This window comes from Cyprinus carpio, chromosome A1, assembly GCF_018340385.1.
Source record: "Cyprinus carpio isolate SPL01 chromosome A1, ASM1834038v1, whole genome shotgun sequence".
Classification (NCBI taxonomy): Eukaryota; Metazoa; Chordata; class Actinopteri; order Cypriniformes; family Cyprinidae; genus Cyprinus; species Cyprinus carpio.
The window spans coordinates 33,453,129-33,476,232 of record NC_056572.1 but is presented as its reverse complement, the minus strand read 5'-3'; the positions used below and the strand labels follow the sequence as shown (position 1 = coordinate 33,476,232).

The window sequence follows — 23,104 nt, the reverse complement described above, 5'->3', positions numbered from 1 at the left end:
CACAATTTAAGATTTTTTGGATGAAAACCTGGAGACCTGTGACTAATGACAAAATGTTCTTTTTAGGGTGGAGTATCCCTTTAAGCCTTTTTATCTCTTAATTTGGAATAGCATGCTTGCATACTACTGAACACTCCACTTTAGCTGCTTTATTTAGCCAATGACCATCAGATATGATTTTGTTAATATTTATGATTATTTTGGCATATTTCATATCCTTGGTTGAGTAAAAACGTCTCAACTTTTGGAAAATAATTTGACAAGAATACAATTTTTTTTTTTTAAATATGGTTATATAAAATATAAAATAAGATCATGGATAATGATAAACAGGGTTATTATAGTTAAATTATATATATCAAAAAAAAAAAATACTTGTCGCCTGAAATAAAATCAAATATATATATAAAAAAAAATATATATATATATATATATATATATATATATATATAAAAAAAAAAAAAAAAAAAAAAGAGTAAACAATTTCTCATTTTGGTTTATTTCAACCATTTAACTAATATAAATGACAAAACAACAAAGTGTGTTTGTTTTAAAAAGTGAAACTTTAACTAAAATCATAATGAAATTAGAAATGGAAAAAAATTGAAAATTCTGTGTTCTGCAAATACTAAATTTGCAGGCAACATTCTATGCACAGTACACATGCTACAGAAATGTAAAAACAGTGTAAAGTAGTATAGCACAGTAGTATGCTAGTATGCTGTTCTCAGACTCAGCTCATCAAACTTCTGCTTTCTTAAAATACTGCAGCACTTGATATCACAGCTCACAAAATATCTAAAATATCAGCTCCATAAATACATGCTAAACAGCTCACCAGTGTTGGAGCGCTGGATGGGGCAGGGCCTCCCCTGCGGCTGGGGCACAGGGGCCTCGCTCTGGGGCTCCTTCACCCCATCCATGGCCATCAGCACACTGGACAGCTCCTGCAGCGGGACGTTCCCCAGCTCAGACGAGAAGGGGCTCGGCGGGTTCTCCAGACACATCAGCCAGCTGGTGTTACCTGAGAGCAGACAGAAGAACCGGATTAACAGAGCCAAACTAATCACAATAAGAACTGCAAAATGCATGCTTTAAATCACGATAGTTGACTCAAACTAATCAAATGAAAGAAATACAAACAGTCTTTTATAGAAACATGTTTTATATTATATGTACTTTAAAAAACTATTCATTTAGTTGTATCTTCAGAACATCACATGGTGACATATAACAGCTGTTTAGAAAAAAAATGTTATTACAGTCATCAGGACAACACAAATAAAAAAAAAATATTTTTATGAAATTCATGGAAAGCAAAAAATCTAATGCACACACACAAACACACATGTACATAACGGAGGAGGATGTCATCATATTAAGACCTCCAGCTGTCTGTTCACACCTACAGCTATATTCCCATGTCACCGTTTAACCAACATCTGCATCAGCATCTGCTCACCCACACGACTCTATTACACAGACACGCTAATGAAACCAGTTTCCATAGTTAATGACTTGAGACACCAGAGGGACATTTAAAAAATAAATAAAATTTACAATTAAAAATAAATAAATTCTTTATGTGATTTTATTTGACCTTATTTTTATTTCAAACAATTGATTAACTGATTTAATATTACTTGTTTGGTTGCACTATTTTTATCTAGAAGTACATTTTGGCTCTCTGGAAAGGAATGAAATACTAGCATACTGAAATTTTTATTTTATGTATTTTTAATACAACTAAAATTATATTACATTTTATATACATGTACATTTCCAAAAATATAAATAAATATTTGACCTTATTTTTATTTCAAACCACTGAATACTTTATTTAGTTAATTTAATTAAATTTTTATATTATTTACATGTTTATTTGCACTATTTTATCTTTTTTTTTTAATAATTATTATTAGACTTTTAAAAAAGTGCACATATTTAAAGGTCAGCATAAAATCTGACACAAATAAAATCTGAAAAGGGCCACTCATGTTATGTTAAGAGCTTGAAAACAACACTGAAAAATCAAGAAGTTAGACGGGTTGCAATGTGTGATGTCACTTCCTGCCCAGAAAGGAAACTTCTGGCTGTTTGGAAACAAATGAAATACTAGCATAATGCTAAATGAATTTATTTTTAATCCAATTCAAATAATTTTATTTTACTAATTTTTTCTTTTTTATAATATAAACTGAACTAAACTGAACTGAACTCAGAGAGAGAGCAAAAGAGAGAGATCATAAAAAAGACATATCAAAGAAAATAAAATTCATAAAAGCTGTTTGGTGTGAAGCAAGAGCCCTTTTACATTGACTCATGAAAGAAAGAGACAAAAAGTGACAGACAAAAACAGAAAGGAACAAAACCAAACCAGCAATCCTCTGAAATCCTCAGGAATCACATCGTCATGTGAAGCACTCAAGGACACGTCGTAATTAAGAAAAAAGAAATGCTCCTGAGCTATTCTTCATTAAGAGGCAGATGCAGGAGAAAAGCTGAAGAAAATCGAGCCCGTGGGCACAGCAGGTGTGAGTCAAACTATTATGAAACTTTCAAAATGGCACTGCATCCCCTGCGGGCCGCATGTGCACTCATGTGTGTCCCAAATGCCCTTGGAATGAAGTTGTGATGATTTAATTTTAGTGCCACGCACAAATGTGGCATAATTGAGAGTGAGTGGGCGATAATTACAGCCCGAGCCAATGTTACAAGGTAAAGCATGCATCATTAAAGCGCCCCCGGATATTTTGGGCATGTTAAGCGTGTCTCGTACCTGAGGGTCTGCGGATGAAGATCTCGGCCCAGCCCTGCGTCAGCATGGGCACAAACTCGGCCAGGCTGGACATGTCTTTAAGCGGTGGTGAGGACTGCGAGGAAGAGGGCGCCGGGTGCTCCTCCACTCCCCTCTGGGACCCCAGCACCTCCAGCGGGGGGCCTGGCGGAGGCAGCGGGCCGCTGTACTCGCCCTCAGGAGACGCCACCAGGGGACTGAGACTCTGAGCTGGACCGGCCCGCAGAGCGTGACCACCTGCAGAGAGAACATCATATAATACCTAACTAGATCTTTCAGTGTTATTTTATTATATTTATTATAATATAACATATATTTTATGACATAAATTTAAAATATTATATTAGATTTTTAACATAGCTTTGGTTTTATGGGTTTTTTTTAAGCTTCTTAATTTAGTTTTAAGTATTATATATCATTAATATCTTCAATTAGTTTTAATTTTTATAATTTCATTTTATAATTTGTATTTTTTAGTAATTTTGTTGTTTTTTGTCTTTTTGTTTGTTTATTTTCGAATGGTCTATGAAGTGTTTTTATTAATTTTTATTTTTTGCATTTTTAGTTTTAGTTACTTTACCACTTTAAGTTAAAATAGAAATGAGAAATGTTGTATATTGTTTAATATATAATATTATTTCAGATAACATTCATTTTATTATTTCAAGCAATGAAAATGTTTTTATGGTTTTAGTTCATTTTAGTTGTAGTTAAAGATAATGACATTAAATGCTGATTTCATGCTGAATTCATGAAAGTTTCTTGTTTGATGAACAGACCAGTGTTATTTTAGTATTTATATACTATTATAGATTTTATTCATGTTTTTGAATTAACTCCTATTTAAATTTTTTAAGTAATTTTGTTGTGTGCTTTTGTTATTTTTATTAGTTTTGTTTTAAATATTTTTATTTAGTTTTAGTAATTTTAGTATTTCAACATTTATTTCTGTTGTTTCCAATTTCTAATTTAGAAACTGCAAGTTTTTTCATTCAAAGTTTTTTAATCTAATATTTATTTTTCATTTGATTTAACATGTATATTGTACATTATTATATTGTTAATATTAATTTCTATTATTAAAGGAAATAATTTTTAATAGTTTAAATAATGCACATCAAATCAAAACAGCTCAACTCACGCCATCACGTATACATCTTTACATTATGATGTTAATTCATGTGACACACAAGAACCAATGAGGTTTGAGGTTACTGACGTGTCATGTGATTTGAGAGTGAATGACCAATGAAATTTCTCTCTGTTCATAAACAGTGATTGAACCACAGTTTTGGGAGGTTAATTACTTTTACACAACCGTTACATACTTTCTGAAGCTTGAAGAAGATTTCAAATTATCTTCATTTGTGTTCCACAGATAAAAATCATAAAATTTCAGAATTAACCGAGTAAATGATGACAGAATTGACATTTTCAGTGAACTGTCTCTTTAAGATTGTAATTTCATGTATGACTGGCCACATATTTACATATCTAGATTAAGTGTTCAGCAACTTGAACTGCTTTACATATGGAAGGCTACACAGTAAAGAAAAAATACATTTACATATAGAAGTCTTAAAAAGATTAAGAAAAGCTCAGGGAAAGTGAGTGTATGTCACCTGATATGGAGCGGACGCGTGTGCGAGTGCTGGTGCCGATCTGCTGGCCGGACTGTGACTCAAGTTTAGCAGGAGCCTCTTTCGTCTGTCGGGTGTGTAATGAAGGGTCAGACCTGCAGAAGAATCACATGTGTATTGTGTTTTCCCCTGAGTCTGAAGAGACCAGTAAACACAGTCATATGAGGCTGTTCCTTTTCCTGTTTGTGTCGAAACATTGATGAACTATCCCTTTAAAACACATCTAAGTCATATTTCAGGGTTAGAGTTAGTCTAAAGTACAGAACAAGAAGTGAATAAAAGGTCTTTCCAGAAAGTACCAATGCACTTCATACCAAGATATCTTCAAAAATACTATGGTAATACCACGCTAATAGCCTGAACCTCACTGGCTGGTGACAAACTAGACGTCTATGTTTGTAACCTGGTCATTTCTCCTCCTCCAGGTCTCTCTGCCATGTCCAGACCCAGAAGGGCTTGGGTTCGCGACCCCCCGCTGGTCGTTATGGTGACTAACTTATTCCCAACCAGCCAAGTCATACTGGGGCCACCGGATAACAGGAACTCTGCAACGGGAGACCTGAGAGAGAGAAGGAGAGTTTATAAAGCCCATTAATCATCTCTATTTAGTGTCACACGTAGCCACAGGACACTGGAGATGCTTCTGTGAAAAAAACACATCCATTTCTGACAAGAGTTCTGCTCGTATGCTAATAGTAGATGCTAGACTTCCCAAAACAACTGGTCGAATAAAGAATTGTGTATTTTTAAACCGTATATTTAATTAATTAATTAATTAAATTAATAATGTCTCCTGATTCAACGCTGTATCTGACCTGATAACATAACATTTTTAATTTTATCTTCAATGCATGGCTTTTCTAATGAAATATTGATATTCAACTGCAAATGTTGAAGCATTAATTGTGAATAATTGAACTGTTAATCTGATTAAACTAGGGCTGTGAATTCAAAAGTTTATAATAATTTGTGGTGAACTGGCATCACCTCTTGGGCAGCGCAGAGAAGTTGGAGAAGACGTATCGCGCCATCATGTCCAGGCAGGTCTCCGTCAGCTCCAGGTGGACGGTCTTCAGCGCGTCATCCGCCTGCATCACCGCATTCTCGTCAGCCGAGCCCAGGCTGCAGGTGGTGCTGGACGTCTGCATCCTGCACAGGACGGGGTCAGGGGTCACACAAAGGCATCAGGAGAGGTCACAGAGGGCAAAGAGTGCATAGATTCACAACCAGCTCAAACTGGTACTAGTTAAGTCAGTGGTGACAGCATCTCATCTAGTCTCTGACACGGTGTCCTAACCAGAATTTCCAACCACTGACTGATTCAGATTCTTTTGATTCAGATTCTGACATTTCACTGTGGGCGGAGCTACACTATTTAAGTTTGTCAGGATTGCAATTGTTCAGCGTCTACATTTTTCACTTGTCACGGCTGGTTAGAACACAGTGTGAAGCTTGAGATGAGAGTGTGTGAGTGTGTTTGTGAAGATGTTAAGATGCCAGAGTGTCAGCGGGTAATAAATCAGATTCAGATGTTGAATGAAGCTGAAGTGGCCCACCGAAAACAAACACACACACACACACACACACACACACACACACACACACACACACACACACACACACACAAACACATGCAGTTAAAACACTGAATCACACTCTTTAATTAATCGAATTAGAGGCACTATGTGAGTTTTCTTTGCTTAAAGGAATAGTTCACCCAAAAATTATTCACTCTCTAGTGTTTTGTTACCCAAATAAAATAGATCAAATTGTAATATAAGTACTAAAATTAAGTTACTAAAATTAAGTTGAAATTCTAAAACTAAAAAAAGAAAATAAATGAAAGCTAAACAGAAGTATAAAAAACTATTAAAACTGACAAACATGGCAAATAAAATTTAAAACTAAAATTACAATGAAAACATTAAATATAAAAAAGCTAAATCAAACAATGAATACATACTAGTATACAAATAATACTAAAATAACAATCTCATGCTATTCTAATTAATTAAATAATTAATCTATTTATTTATTATTTTTGTTGACTAAAAATAAAAATATTAAAATCTTTTTTGTTAACTGAAATAAAGGTATACAAATATTAGATAAAAACTGTGGAAAAAATGAAATGTTGAAATGAAATATTGCCTTGGCAAACAACTGAAGCACTGAAATTACTAACTGGAAATAAATAAAAACTAAAACTGAACAAAAACTAACAAATAAAAAATCAGTAAAACCAATAAACAAACAAACAATTAGTTAAAAGCAACAGCACATAACAAAAGTATAAATTATTAAAATTAAATCTAAATTTAAATGAAAAAATAAAAGCTACAGTACAATATTACTAAAAACGATAATTATTTATAAATAGTACTAAAATAACACTGGAACCTACAGAAATTTTAATAATTATTCACTATAAACCTAGATTATACATAACACTTACTCTCTCTCCATTTTGTTGTGACCAATTGTGTTGCATTAGTTGGAATATGCATGAATATGAATGAATTTTCAGAATTTACATTTTTGAGTGAAGGATTCCTTTATCTGTTTTTAATAGCTGTTTTTAACTAGGTAGGTAGTGACACAAAACTGGGACTGTAATGCTGACAAACCTTGAGCAGGAGAGAGAGAGAGAGAGAGAGAGAGAGAGAGAGAGAGAGAGAGAGGAGAGGAGATAGAGAGAGAGGAGAGAGAGATGAGAGAGAGAGAGAGAGAGAGAGAGAGAGAGAGAGAGAGAGAGAGCGAGAGAGAGAGAGAGGAGAGAGAGAGAGACGAGGAGAGAGAGAGAGAGAGAGAGAGAGAGAGAGAGAGAGAGAGAGAGAGAGAGAGAGAGAGACAGCATGGCTGTTTAACACACACACCCAGAAAAGTTCAGCTGCCAGCTTGCGATCCACACACACACACCTGTGGAGAGCCGTGTGATTATCCAGGTGATGTTATTAATCTAAGACGGCTATCAGCATCCTGCCCTTCTGTAACCACGGCAACTGCATCCCCGGGGAAATCAAGCAAGCCCACATCATCCCTATACACTCAGATGACACACACGCAAAACCCGTGTCAACACACACCGCTGCTGAGCCAAAGCGCTTCTGACTGCTTCATCAACTCGCTGACCCTGACAAACAGACACAGGTGAACAACTCATTTACATGACACACACCAAGAAAGGCCACAGTCCTTGAGTGCACGCACGGGTGCGTGTGTTCATACCAAACACTGTTGCCGATCAGTAACATTTTTACCTGCTGGATGATAAAAGATATCAGAATTTTCCCTTGCCACTCTTATGTGTGATGAGATGCATAAGGAAAAATCCAGACGAACAATGAAATGGGATTACTCAGCAGTTTTACTGAACACTACATAACGTAAAACACATGGCCAATTCAAAATAATAAGAAGAATAAAAATAAAATATAAAATGAAAACATGAAAACAATATAAAAATATAGCAGCAAGCAGTGATGACGGGCCCAAGCCACCGGCAGCACCGCCACCCCGGTGACATCAGGAAAAACGTTAAACACACATAAAAACAATTAACAGCAAAACAATATAAAAAATGTTTTAAGGGTTACAGCAATGAAAGGGTTACACTATAACATCAAGAGTGTGAAACACACACACACACACACAGACACACAAACAAAGGGAACAATATATAAAACTTTGGTAACACTTTACAATAAGGTTTCATTTGTTAACATTATATTAGTAAATATGAACAATATTTATATAGAATTTATTAATATTAGTTACTATTATGTTTTAGATTTACGAACACATTATTAATAAAAAAAAAACATTAGCAACATTAGTTAATGTAAAATGAACTTGAATATGACCATTTTTATTAACTAACATTAACATAAATTAATAAATGCTGGAAAAATATTTTCCATATATGTTGACCGAATTTGGTGGCGGAGATCGGATGAAAACCCTAGGAGAAGTATTGCAAATTCCACAGCAGGCACTTTTCACAAACTCCTGAATAGCCGACTTCCTGTTGGGAGGAGCACTGGCTGTCAGCACAAAAGTTGTTCAGCCTGATGAGCTCTATATGTGGATGAATTTTGGTGACTGTAGGTCAAACGGTGTGTGCTAAACAGCCCCTCAAAAAATTCCCTTTAAAAGGTTTTGAAGATTACCTTAGCTCACTAAAAACCATCCAGAACCTCAACATTAGCAACCACCTTGAATCATGATGTCAATTACACATCTGGCACTGCGCTTCTAGAACTGAGGTATGAAAAAGCCAAACTACATGAGCATTTAATAAACAAAAGGCCATTTTCATTTCATCTCAACGGGGAGCGAGGGATGAACGTGGAGGATAGTTGGGCGTTAGAGATGAGAAACATGCAGACAAGTGTCGGTGTGACCCACGTCATCCAATGCTTCCTAAATCTATCACAATAAAAACTATATTCGGTCTTCATAACATCTCACAAGCAATGACATACTGATACAAAAACACATTATTGTGGGTGTGCAAAAGGGACACAGGACTAAGTCTGGCCTTTCTCTCCCTGTGCTTTCCTGTCACTCCACTAAAGGGAAAAAACATGAATATTTATTTAAACAACAAAATATTTAAACAGAAATTTTATTTTCAAAAATTATTTTTTATATATTTTCAAAATATTTATTCATATTTATTTTGTATTTACCTTAATTAAATAACATTTAAATTATAATCATGTTACATTTATATTTTTAATTTAATTATTAATTATAATTTTAGTTTTACTAATTATATATACGCCTTTATTATTTTACATTTTTGTAAAAGCTTTTGCTCAAATTTATTTAATAATTAAGTAATTCTCTAAAATAAATAAAATATAATATTCTCTAAAATATATATACATATCAAATGGCACATATTTAAAGGTCATTTCCAGTAAATGACATTCAGATTTTAAGGCAATTTAACCAATTTTATAAGGAAAGGGGGATTTAAATCATTTAATTTTTTCACAGTAACAATACAATAAGTTAATACGGAAAGCAATACTTTTAACGTAATAGACATTACATTAACCACTGATATTTTAACATGAGACTAGTGTGACAGAATCACTTACTTTCCTTTTGTAAAAAAATAAATAAAAATCAAGCAGCACAATAGTGAATGAACCCTGTGCACTTCCACTGTAAGTGTGTTACTGTAAACTATTTTTTTGTAGTAATTGACAAATGCTGTCGACAGAGATTAGCTCAATCTGAAGCATTCCTTCAGCTGCTTCGCTTAAGGGCACAATTGACTTTTTCCTCACCAGAATCGATCCTACAACCTTCTGGTTAACTGACCTGAGCCTCAACCACCACATCAAACCAAATCACTCGAGCGTCTGTCAACAGGGCCATTCAGCACACAAACACACACACACACACACACACACAAGCAACTCACACAGAAAGGAAAGTCCCAGTTTGTGTCTTTACATGTGATCATTGAGCAACTCTTCAGCTGAAGTGGACGCCGCAAACTTGAATTCTTATCTTAATCCTCTTCGTCCCACGTGAGACATAAGGCCTTAATTCATGCTTGAATTACAAGGCTTTAATTCTTCATAACTGTTTGCACTTTAAATGCATACAATTTCAAATTTCAAATATTTAAATCAAACCAAGAATATGTTACATTTTTCCAACTGCATAAAAAGTCTCTGAATCCTGGGCGTCCAGTGCAGCTGATCATAATAAAAAACCCTTTCATGAAAATTTTGATTTGATATCCTCTAAACAATTTGCAACACAAACATCTTTTCACTGCCATGTCACACAGAGAAAACATTTCACTGTTCACCAGCTCTTCACATGCACATCAAGCCCTCAATCTTCTCTATTAGCTGCAGTCGGATGATTGTTGATGACTTTGTCGATGCATTAAGCAATGACAGGACTGAATATAAATGCGTGGAATAGTGACTGCAGTACAAATCTTCACCTGATAAGCAATTAGTGTTTGATTCTTTTAGAGGGGGAAATGAAAAAGTTTCACTTTTTATGAGTTGATCTCATTAAAAATGCAAAACTTAAGCCGTATATTTTCTTCATATTGATTTTGAACACAGGAAGAGTCAAATTGCTTGTGATTTAAGTCAAGTTAGGCATTATAAGCTTGCTTTTTTCCGCCAGTGTCACCAAGAATGCCATTACATCATAACGAGCAATCTTGAAATTACCCAAATTAGAGCCCTTGGCACAGAAATACTTCAAGCAATTAGTAAACCAATGGCAAGGTAATCTGCAGAGATACTAGATGATAAAACAAATATGCCGGATGAAGTCCCTGTGTTTGCTAATAACGGATGCTCTATTCATTAACGTCCTGTAACTTGGAGGCACTGAACTGATTAATAGGTTTTATGGTAATTAGTTGCACTGGGTTAATAAAACACAGATGTTCAGGGCAAATATTACTTGAAATGTCTCTCCCTCTGCCAGGATGCAGCTGTCAATTGTTTGGTGCTACGCTGCCCTCTGCTGGTTATATATTGCTGCAATATGTTAATGAGTTCAGTGGCAGAAGCACGTGGAGCTGTGACTTCATATTTAAACATGTAAATGAAAACAAAGCTGTGGGGGAAAGTTTGTTGCGTGGAAAACAACAGATTGTATTTTGTCTATGGGAAAAGCGCAGCTGTTTTATACAAGAAAGGAATTCCTATGGGTTTGAAATGACATCAGGTAAGTTGTTTAAGCTCTGAAAAAATTATAAATAAACTTTTTATTGGGTAGAAAACAAACCATGGAGGAACAGCATTTGATGAGGGTGTCAGTGAAACATTTTTAGCATGTTTGCAGCGTATTATTGTGCAACTTTTTGTTCACGATTTAAAACACAGTATGATAAAACATGAATGGATACTGTACCTGGATCATGTGTAAAGAGTGTGTGAATATGATGTGAATAAATGAAGATTAAAACAGGCCAAGACAGGCAGCAGGCTGAGCAAGTGGAGTGCGCCCCCTAGTGACTGGGAGCTGAATTACTGCCGTCCATCTCATTCAACAAACAGCAAAGACAGAGAAGCTAGTTGCTCAATTGTGTAATCGCTTACTTTCAATTGTGCATGCTTTCTGTGTGCGGTACAGAGCTCCTAAAGGGACATGGAGATGGACAAAATGGGATGGAATATATTTCGATGCAAAAATTTTCAGAGGAATGTAAATATTTAGAAATTTTTGAGAATGTAAAATTTCTTGAGGGAGCAAAATTTTTGCAAGAGAATGCAAAAGCATTGAAATATAGCGCAAAGTTTCTCTGGCCAACGCCAACACTTGCGAGAGAAAGTTTTGCATGTGAATGCCATGTTTCTCTCGCAAAAGTATTGTGTTCCCCCAAGAAACTTTGTTCGCTCACAAAAGTGCTGAAATATCATTTCTCCTCCCACCTCATTATTCATTGCAAACATTTTACAAGCAAACTTTTTTTTTTTGAGATAATGCAACAGTTGTTACCAGAGAATGAAAAAGTTTTGCAAGCAAATGCAAAGTTTCTTGGAGGAACTAAAGTTTTGCGCGAGAACGCAAAGGCACTGAAATAAAACGCAAAAAAAGTTTTTTGGGGAAACGCAAAAGTTTTTCAGGCGAACACAAAACCATTCAAATATTTTTCAATCGGTTTTGCTTTTTTTCCATCACCATGTCCCTTTAGGGGCTCCGTAATACAGCCATTTGTTCGTGAAAAAAACACACCATCACAAACAGCACAATAAGCATGGTAAAAGCAAATACAAAACGGGGTTAAATTCAAATCAAAACAGATGCTCGCAAGGCTCAGCGCATGCAGTCAACATTTCCATCAATGAAACTAAAAAAAAATGACAAAACCCTCCTCCAGCATGCACCCTTTCCAGCCCAATCAGAATTAGCCCAAACCAGATGTCCACGCCCACCCCGCATCGCCAAGACAACGCCCCGCCCAGCCCTGAATGCCCAAGCCCCGCCCACCGACCCTGCATACAGAAAAGGAAAAGCAGGGATATCAATCGGTTGTTGAGTTTTGAGGTGACCAAAAAATGCTCTACCTGCGCACCGCATGCTCGGACACACTGATGCTTCGTGAGCGGAAGGCGTCCATGGCCGACAGATCTTTCAGGTCTTTAACGGGAGAGTTTGCGCTGGGGCCTTGCTTCGCCACTTTGGTCGTCCGCAAACTGCCCCGAGGGCAAACGAGGTCAGGTGTGCGTCAGCATAACGTCGTGATCAGGGAGGGTTGGGGGGAATTTGGGGCATTTTAACCATGTCGGCATGGGTGGATGGGGGAGTGCGATTGGTTGTGGAGTGTCACGAAAGGGGCCAGCGACCAATCACAGGTGACGGATCCGAGGTGTCGGCACCCCCCCAAACCACACCCACCACGCATGGCCCAATCAGAGGAGGGGGGAGGGGTCAAATAAGGACGTGAAAGGAAAACAAAGTAACTTGGTCAGCAGTGCACACCGAGAACCAGAAAACAGGGACGACACTTAAAAACAAAAAATAAAGGAGGAAACAGAAAACTGGAAGGAGAAACAGCATAAAAAAGATCAAAAGACACATAACAAGGCATAAAGTAAGCAGTATACTGTCAGCATTCTACGAAAGGAATGAAAGAGGAGAAAGTAAATGAAAAACTCATCAGAGAGCACAAACATACTGGTTCAGGGAAGAAAAAAGCATTCAGACACTGCTATGATCATTATACTGGAAATTAATAGCAATAGGAAGAGTGATATGAATATGTGTATGTGTGTGATTTAATACAGCAAATAAAACATATGAATGACCGGATGGGGTGAAACTAAAAACTGGAACAGAAAATGTAGGGCCTGGAAAACTAGAAAGATCATTAAAAAAAAAAAACGTATGAACCACGTTTACTTGCAGATCAGATTAAGATTGGTTTTCTGGTGAAGACTTGATCCTGAAATGAACATTTACTTTCCAGCCTCTGACCTAAAATATTTATTTTATGTTTAATAATTCAATAACACATTAGCATTTTCAGTCTTCTGATGTTGGTTAATGGTCGCATGGCATACAGGTAAACAAATAAAATATTGTTTTATTTAAAATGTATTTTTATTTAACATTATGCAATTATTCGTTTTTTTATCAACGTGTGAACCAGTACGTCCGTAATCAGTAAATTCTGAAACAGCATTCATTTAAATCATTTTGTGCAGTAATTTTACATACTCTTGAATGATGCTCATTAAAAACAAAACATAGAGAGTCTAAATTTGATTTGTGTGACTACATTTTCATAAATATCTGAATATTCTTGTGCATGTAAATGGTTGATTTTTCTCTTTTTCAGGCTTTTCGTTTAAAGCTCCAGTCTGGATGACAGGACAAGACACAGAAAATGAACCTGAATTCAGTATCAGGACAATGAGATTAGATGGCTTTCTGCTTTTGGACATAGTTGATCATGGACTGTATTAGTGATATGCCTGGAAAAACATCCATGGTGTTACAATAATTGAAATGCATTCTTTGCTGCAGCAGGTGTGCTGGTTAAAATGGTTTAGTAAGTCGTTACCATGGAAATTTTCCTGTTAAAGTAAACTGGTTTATGGGACAGTGGCTGAATGAATGAAGTAGAAAAGAGTGCTTATAATAAGAAATAAAGGGGAAATAATAGGGAATAGGAAAGAAATTACTTGCTTCAGTTCAAATCCAGATGTTAGTAGGCAGGACTGTTAACCTCTATGTTTTTGGTCCCTTTGTTCTATATCATACGACTAGCTATTTCGACTATTACAGGATGGGACACTGACTCATTAAATATCAACACAAGTTTTAGAGATGTGTGTACTGTTTGTATTCAGGTGTTTCTTCAACTATGGGAATTTTTAGTCCTTTAAGAAATGTAAACTCATTCATTTAATTTGTCCACTAATAACTCTAATGTTTAAAAGTTGATAAACATACCGCTTTCATGAACCTTCACGAACATTTGCACCACAGCTCAAATCATAATTCATCAGAATTCTGTGGTGGAAATTAAATGTTTTATTTTTTTATATTTTGGAATAAAATTACCAAAAAACATAGCAAGCATTTTACGCATCCTTAACATTTTCAGACTGTCAAAATTACAGTTTTATTGAAAATGCACAAAAAAAAAAAAAAAAATATTTATAATGATTTTTTTTTTATTATTTTAGAATTAAAAACATAAAACCATAAAAGGAATTTGAAAAGTCTTTCTAAAAAATCTCTAGTTTTAATGTGACCTTCACATAGCAAAAAAGTGAAAAGTCGAAATCTATAAGTATATAAGTATAAAAATCAATCCCTGGGACATAAAGTGGCCGTAGTTGAAGAAACAGTCTTTCATAAATGAACATGTTAATGCTTTGGATGTGAGAAACAGTCACCGCTGAGACAGATGATGAGAGAAAGAGAAATAAATGAGACCGATAAGACAGAAATAAGACGAGGAAAGCAAAAGAGACGTCCCCCAGTCAAACTAGCATCCGTGAGTGGATGTTCTGACATAATCAGACACATAAAGCAAAAAATCACGACACTACCAACAAAAAAAATAAATGAACCAATGAGGCGCCTGAATGACAATCATGTTTTGAGTCCTTTCCACAGCAAAACCTAACATGAGTCAAACAATGATCCGGCCCTGTGTGTGTGTGTGTGTGTGTGTGTGTGTGTGTGTGTGTGTACCTCTTGGGCCTCTCGTTCAGGCTGGTGCTGCGTGCTCTGAAGCTGCTCTGCTCTTGAGTGTCATCGAACGGCAGAAGAGCGTTTGAACGGAGACCCTAATCACAAATAAAAACACACTTCACGTCAAGACCAACAGATCTGTCAGTTTGTAAACACATGAGCCCGAAACAATCCCATCAACCACCTTGGTGATGTACTGAACAAAGTCTTTCCTGAAAGGCAGTCTGCAGCGTATGAACCACATGGCGATCACGTGATGGGCGAGAGACACTATGTACTGATTAAACCTACAGAGAACGAGGAAAAACAAGAAAACACATCATTTAAGATCATTCTGCCTTTGAAATACAAGTCTCATATGCTCACAGAGGCTGCACTTATTTGAGTAATATTGTGAAAAATTATTACAAATTAAAATAAATGTTTTCTATGTGAATATATTATAAAATGTAATTTATTGCTGTGATGCGCAGCTGAATTTTCAGCATCATTACTCCAGTCTTCATTGTCACATGATCCTTCAGAAATCATTCTAATATACTGATTTGAGAAACATTTATTATTAATATCAGTGTTGAAAACAGCTGTGCTACTTCATCTTTTTGTGGAAACTCTTGATGAATTCCTTCATGAACAGAAAGTTCAAAAGAACAGCCTTTATTTGAAATAGAAATCTTTTGTAACATTATAAATGAACCTCAAGTAGTCAAATATTATAATTAAGAAAGATGATGGCTACATATACTGTCTGATTACTGTGTGTGTGTGACCATACTCACTTTGAGGGGTTGGTGTATGGCAATGATATGGCAAACACGCTGACGTACTGCTCAGCTACGAAGTTAGCATACAGATGTGGGAGCCGCACTAATGCTAAGAGAGAGAGTTGAGACAGACAGCATCAGCACTTGAGCTGTATTTGATGCAGAGGTGTCATTTTGCTGTGGTTGTATCCTAAATGTAGAATGTATACTACATTCTGATTGGTCAGACGGTGAGAATGGGCAGGAAAAGCCAAAAAAGGCTTGTACTCACTGGACAGGAATTCCAGCATTGGTGAGGCCATGGCAACGGTTGCCGAGATGTGCGTGAGCTTGACGATGAGGGCGGGCAGGAGTTTGATCATGATGTCGGGCATCTCTACGGTGCACATGGTCAGAGCCACCACACACTGCTTAGCACAGCGGTAAATCAGGCCCTTCTCCAAACACTGAACCAGCTCCCTCTGAGACAGCAGCAGAATACATGCACAAATACACACTTATCCAATAAATTCTGATGATTGGCTACTATCACCTCCTGAACTGTCTGATACGCTAATCAATGTCTGATCTGCTGCCAACGGAATAATAAATTAATACTTAAAAGCAAGAATAAATGAATAATACATTTATAATAAATACATTTAAATAAATAAATAAATGAATTTACACTTAATTCAAGTGTAAGAATAAATGTAGGTAAATGTGTTCTTACATTAAATGTATTAATTATATGTAATAATACACTTTAATTTCATTGAGTTGAAATTTAATAATACATTAAAGTAAATGTATACTTAATTTAAATTTAATAAAAGGTTTGAATAAACATTTGATTTAAATGTACTTTAAATGTAACAATACATTTAAATAAATTAATATTTAATATTTAATTGAAATTTAATAACAAGTTTAAATATGCTTAAATAAATGTATACTTTAAATTTAAATTATAATAAATGTATATTTAATTCAAATTTAATAAAGTGAAAAACTTATTTAAATGTTTTTATTTAATTTCAATTTTATACATTTTATAATTTTAATACATTTTAATACATTTAACAAATTTAAAGAAACATACTTTAAATGTCATAATAAATCTACATAATTGTATACTTAATTTAAATTTAATAAATTTTTACAAATATTTCATTTAAATTTAATAATACTTAAATACAACAAATTTAAATTAAACTTATTTAATTTAAATATTTAAATAAACATATTATTGCATTTAAAGTACGTACACATTTAAATAAATGTATATTTAATTTTTATTAATATTTTATTAATAAATGTATATTTAATTTAAGTGTAATTTTACATTTAAATAATTGTATATTCAATTTAAATGTAATAAAACACTTAAATAAATTCATTTAATTTAACTTGACATAACATGCATGTTAACACATGAACATTGAATGAATGAATGCAGTTTTGTTCCTTATTTCAAACAGCCTCTAGAGATGCTGTCTAGATGGGCAAATCACTAGAGTTTAGAAAACAGCCCAAGCTTAAATTGCTAGCTAAATCAAACAAAACCTTCCTCCTCAAAACTAAAAGAAAAGATGTTGACACTATGCTCTCATTTGGATAGCGAGGTACACGTGTCTGTGTCACCTGTCGGGACTGCTCTAGGTAGCTGTGGTAGGAGGTGAGGGCAGTGAGAACAGGAACCACAGCGAGCTGAACATCAGTGAGGGAGAATCCATCAGGAGTCTTCTTCAAACGCTCCGATATCAGACGGTCTGTCACCTGCACACAAACACACTCTCCCACATTAACTTGCTCCCATATCGTTTATTACACTGTTTTCTAAGTGTGTGTAGAGTTTGTTACCGTCGAGCAGAGAGTGGAGCACAGATGATCGATGTTGCAGGGTGAGGTCCGGATCAGAACTTTGTACTGGATAGTGCAGGACATCTTATCCAGAACCAGCTTCAGAACCTTCCAGTCAGTCTCCTGCAAACCAAACAAAGAGCTGATGTTTTACCTTTCATACTGTAGTAGTTATCGAGAAAGGCAAAAACACAGGGTACTGTGTAAAAACATATGGTACATCAGGGCTCACAAAATGTCAAAATCCCTGGTAGCCCTTCGGGCAGGCATTCTTCAGGTTTTGGTAGCCCGAAATGAATTTAACTAGCCCAAATTAAAAAAGACATTTTTTTTTACAAAATGAGATTTAAGACAAATTATAAATGAAAAGGTATCCTTTTATTATTTCTCAGACAAAATGCTGCATATTTCTTGCATATTGAAATGTTAAATAATAAAACTAACTTGAAATTTTAAAACAAATAAAACAAATTAATCAAATAAAAAAAAATCATACAACTAAAAGAAATCTCTTCATATAAGCAAAGGCTTTGTCTGTGCTCTATTTAAAATCAGAGGCAACCATTTGAATTACTGTCCAAAAAAGATGCTAAATACATGTTATTTGGATTGTATAATTAAAAAATTTAAATCAAAACAGAATGGTCTGATTTTAGCTTTGTAAATGAGACGCAGGTGTCACTCTCTGACAGCAGGTGGCAGTAATAGAACACTAGGTATTTAAAGGCTGCTGCCCCTTTAAGACCGAATGCACGGATCCAATATAATAATGCACAGGAGAGTTCTTTCTCCACTGTTTACGTTCACTTAAGACATAACCGACTGTACCTACGAGAATACTTACAGAGACAATTATTTTGAGATATTTTTGTGTGTATGTGTTCATTCAGAAGCAAGGATACGCGAAAGAGGAATCAATTCTGTGTACGTGCATTGTCTGAAACGCAGCTCTCTGTGCAAGCTTTGAATGAGTGCACGCAAGCTCCGAATGCGCTTGAATGGTTTAAACGCTTGAATGTTTAAATCGGCAAGACTTGGAAACAAGTGCAAACGATCAACTACGATCCGTTTCACGTCTACAAGCGAGTGAACAAAGCGAATCAAGTTAGGAATTTTATATCACTATTCAAGATAACCCGTCGGGCAGAGAGGTGATACATTTTGGAGTCCGACTGGAAAACACAATAGCCACGGGACATCGGGCTAGCGATTCTGTGAGCCCTGTACATGATTACAGTACCATGACACCATGAATATACCATGGTGTTGTGACAGTAATTTTAAAGGGAAGAGCTGTGTGTGTGATTGTGTACCATCTTCAGGCACTGTAGCAGCACGCTGAAGGCCAGGCTGTAGGGCAGACAGGCAGTGCGAATGGAGGAGGGCGGAGCCGCCGGTGTGGGACTTCCTGTTGGCGGCGACACAGTTCCTGTTGGCTTCTTATCAGTCACTCTTTTCTCCGACTCTCTGAAAACCAGACATTTGAGATTCTGAATGTTCACCTTTATAACTTATACTTCATTTAATTTTGATAATAAATGTAAATAAATGTGTACAGTTAAATTTAATAATACACATTAAATTAATTTAAAAATAAATGTAAATATATTTATACTTTCTAAAAATTTTGTAATAAATATAATCAATCTGAACATCCTCCTTTATTTATACTTACTTTAATTTAAATAATAAATTGAAATGTATACTTCATTTAAATGAAATAAATTTGAATTTCATTTTAAAAATAAATTTAAATACATTTATATTTCGTTTAAATTTAATAATAAATTTAGTCAACCTGAATATCCTTCTTAATAATTTATACATAACTAAAATATAAAAAAATATATATACACACATACATACACACACACAAACACACAGACATTTATAATTTATTTAAATTGAATCAATCTAACTGTCCACCATAATAATTTATACTTTTAATTTCACTAATTTTTAAAATAAATTTAAATGAATGTTTAATTCACATTTAATTAAAAATGTAAATGCATTTATAGCTTTTTACATTTTTTTGATACATTTAAATTTTATTTAAAATAAATGTAAATAAATGTATCTTACTTTAATAATGCATTTATATAAATTAATAGTTAATTAAATTTAATAATACATAAACAATAGTTTAATACAACATTAAGTCTATATGAATATCCTCAATCATTTATACTTAAATTAATATTGATAATAAATATAAATAAATTCACACTTTATTAAATTTAATAAAACATTTTAATGTAAAATACATTTATGCTCTAAATCTGATATCCTTTTACACCGTCATTAATAAGTGTATGTGAGAAAGCAGCACCAAACACTTGCTTGTGCTCTTACCCGACATCACAGTGACAGTATGGGCTGAACCTCAGGACCCCATCCTTATTGGGGACACCCAGACGATGAAGAGAGTCTGCCCTCATCATCAGTAAGAAATCAAAGACCTGACAAACAAACAATGAGGGAAGTCCAGGTTACTAAGGTATTCTGAGTACTTGTCATGATGTTGCTATGCGGTTGCTAGGGCCTTCTGAGTGTTTGCTATTGTGCTGCTGACTAACTCGAGCCAAAAGTCTGACCTTGAGCCGTATGGAGCTCCCGATGGCACTGTAGTATTTGTTCTTGTAGTGAAGCTGCAGATGAGAGATCAGGAGCTCGTACACTCGGCTGGCGTGACTGGCCGGCAGACTGTACAGTTTACTCTGGAAACAGACACACCATCACTGGAGCTGCTACTGAGAATAATCACGGTTACACTGATTAGTCCAGGTATTGTAGTACCTGAAGTATGTCTAGCAGACCCAGTATAGCGGTGCGGACGTCCTCCATGGGCGACTCCACAGACAGCTCTCTCTCTCCCTCCATAGAGCAAGTTAACGGACGACTAGCGACCTGCAGCAGCACAGGAGCGTGTTACTCACACAAACCAGGTCTCATTCACACATATATATACTATGATGGAAACACATTTAATGAATAAACCAATGGATGCATATTTAAATTGCTTCAACAAGTCATGTGACTGAATCACTTGCTCTTAGAGAAAAGGCCTCTGCTGCAGATCGCTAGAAAACACTGCTACTCTTTTAAACAATTAATAAATTTATACTTAATTTAAATGCATTAATATATTTAATTTAAATTCAAACGATAAATCGCGATTAATCGCATCCAAAATAACAGTTTTTGTTTACATAATATATGTGTGTGTACTTTGTATATTTATTATGTATATACACAGTATATATTTTGAAAATACTTGTCTATTTATATTCTTATATTTTATACTATATATAAATATATTTAATATATAAACATAGCATTTTTCTTAAATATATACATGCATGTGTTTGTATTTATATATACATAATAAATATACACAGCACACACACATATATTATGTAAACAAAAACTTTTATTTTAGATGTGATTAATCGCGATTAATTGTTTGACAGCACTAATATTTATATAAATATATCTTTAATTTAACAATACATCTAAATCAAACAATATTTCATTTACATATACTAATAAATCTAAATAAATCAATGCTTATATTAAGTAAAAGTTTGTGCATAATAAATTACAATTATACTAATTTAAAATGTAATAATAAATGTACTTAAATCTATACTTAATTGAAATGTAATAATACATTAAAATAGTTATACTTAATTTAAATGTAATAATAAATTAAAATAAATCAATACTTACATTTAATAATACGTTTTAAGAAATCTAGCCTTTAAATTTAATGATACATTTAAATAAGTGTAAACTCATTTATCACTTTAAATAAAAATCACAATGGCTTCCACATTGGCTTCAACTTCCATTTCCATTTTAATTTTGCAGCAGTTTCCCAGGAAGTGACTGTTTTGTTCTCTTGAACACAAAGGTTGCTGAATTTGCCAACTCTGTATTGCATAAACTCAATCTGCAGCTTGGATGAAACAGTTAATGACCCGTGTCTCTGTGGCTATTGGCAATAAAAATCTGAAAAAGTAATGGATGGTTTATATCTCATACTAAAATCTCTTTTTTTTTAATTCTTGAGAACTATAGTTATCACATGTACAACTTCATATTGATTTGGCCAACCCTGAACTATTTCACTTGTCAAGCCACAGAACTACTTAAATGACCTGCAGAAAGTCTCGAGGTACACTTGCCCTGACGCATGCAAACATTCTATTTTTTAAATCTTAAATTTAAATTTGAAACCGAAGAGAGTGGAATGCCTGCGCTTCCGTTAGTGACATCATCGGCGAGCAGCGCTACCTTCTCGATGATGTCGAGCAGACTGCTGAAGTGATGCGTGGTGCAGCCCTCGGCGAGATCCACCAGCAGCTGCGTGGCTTGTTTCCTGACGGACAGATCTCGATCTTCAGAGATCTGACCCAGCTGAGGAATCACCACCACCTCGATCAGCTCCTCCTGGTCACAGAGAACACGGACATTCAGGAAAACCAACAGGGACCTCATGCATGTTTGGTTTAGGACTGACCTCATAGAGCTGGCGGTTTGTGCTGAGCACGAAGGACAGGATGTGCAGAACCTTGATCCTGATCACAGTACGGCTCTCATTCCTGACACACACGGAAAGAGAGAGATGTCATGCCCAGGGTTTGGTTTAAAATGAGACTTCAGTGAATATGATCAAGTATCCAGACCTGAAGAACTTCTCCACGAGTTTGAGCAGGTTCTGCAGCCATCCGTCTTTGGCCGGCTGGATGGACTGAGCTCTGTAGGAAATCAGCGTCAGCACAGACGCATCCTATCGGACAGATCCAACAACAGCCAATTAAACCAAAATAATACAGTTCACTTAAATACACATATACTTTTTTAACACTGAATAATACATTTAGTCAATGTGAATATCCTCATTCATTTATACTTAAATTCATTGTAATTATAAATTAAAATAAATACATAATTCATTTAAATGTAATAATATATTTTCATTTGAATTAAATGTTGTAAGTTTAAATACATGTATACTTTCTTTAAATTAAATCAATTCAGTCAATCTGAAAATACTTTTATTTAAATTTAATAATGAATTAAAAGATATACTTCATTTAAATGTAATAATATTTTAATTTAAATTAAACTTAGTAAGTTTAAATACATGTATACTTTCTTTTAAATTAAATAAATTCAGTCAATCTGAAAATACTTTTATTTAATTTTAATTTAAAGGTATACTTCAATTAAATGTTATAATACATTTGAATTCAAATTTAATAATAAATTTAAATAAATGTATATTTTCTTCCAATTTAATAACTAATTTTTTCAACCTGTTTTTTCCTCCTTAATTTATACTTAATTCAATT

The 23,104-nt window shown here is 34.6% G+C and overlaps 1 protein-coding gene across 9 annotated transcripts in view; it reads right to left on the bottom strand.

The window, feature by feature from the left end:
- The window catches only part of LOC109106409 (tuberin-like), a 46,176-nt gene that overhangs the window by 17,428 nt on the left and 5,644 nt on the right, over positions 1 to 23,104 (bottom strand). For 7 of the 9 annotated variants that reach the window (XM_042763508.1, XM_042763542.1, XM_042763548.1 and 4 more), the window contains 19 exons: positions 22,436 to 22,539; positions 22,270 to 22,351; positions 22,044 to 22,199; positions 20,544 to 20,654; positions 20,342 to 20,464; positions 20,100 to 20,206; positions 19,058 to 19,211; positions 17,745 to 17,867; positions 17,526 to 17,660; positions 16,174 to 16,363; positions 15,918 to 16,011; positions 15,323 to 15,425; positions 15,139 to 15,233; positions 12,498 to 12,626; positions 5,425 to 5,586; positions 4,841 to 4,996; positions 4,420 to 4,532; positions 2,780 to 3,034; positions 839 to 1,024 (listed from right to left, as the gene is read on the bottom strand). In XM_042763508.1, coding sequence (XP_042619442.1) covers positions 839 to 1,024; positions 2,780 to 3,034; positions 4,420 to 4,532; positions 4,841 to 4,996; positions 5,425 to 5,586; positions 12,498 to 12,626; positions 15,139 to 15,233; positions 15,323 to 15,425; positions 15,918 to 16,011; positions 16,174 to 16,363; positions 17,526 to 17,660; positions 17,745 to 17,867; positions 19,058 to 19,211; positions 20,100 to 20,206; positions 20,342 to 20,464; positions 20,544 to 20,654; positions 22,044 to 22,199; positions 22,270 to 22,351; positions 22,436 to 22,539 — 2,578 coding nt within the window. The remainder of the gene's footprint in view (positions 1 to 838; positions 1,025 to 2,779; positions 3,035 to 4,419; positions 4,533 to 4,840; positions 4,997 to 5,424; positions 5,587 to 12,497; positions 12,627 to 15,138; positions 15,234 to 15,322; positions 15,426 to 15,917; positions 16,012 to 16,173; positions 16,364 to 17,525; positions 17,661 to 17,744; positions 17,868 to 19,057; positions 19,212 to 20,099; positions 20,207 to 20,341; positions 20,465 to 20,543; positions 20,655 to 22,043; positions 22,200 to 22,269; positions 22,352 to 22,435; positions 22,540 to 23,104) is intronic. The other 2 variants (XM_042763563.1, XM_042763569.1) reach the window with 1 other exon arrangement.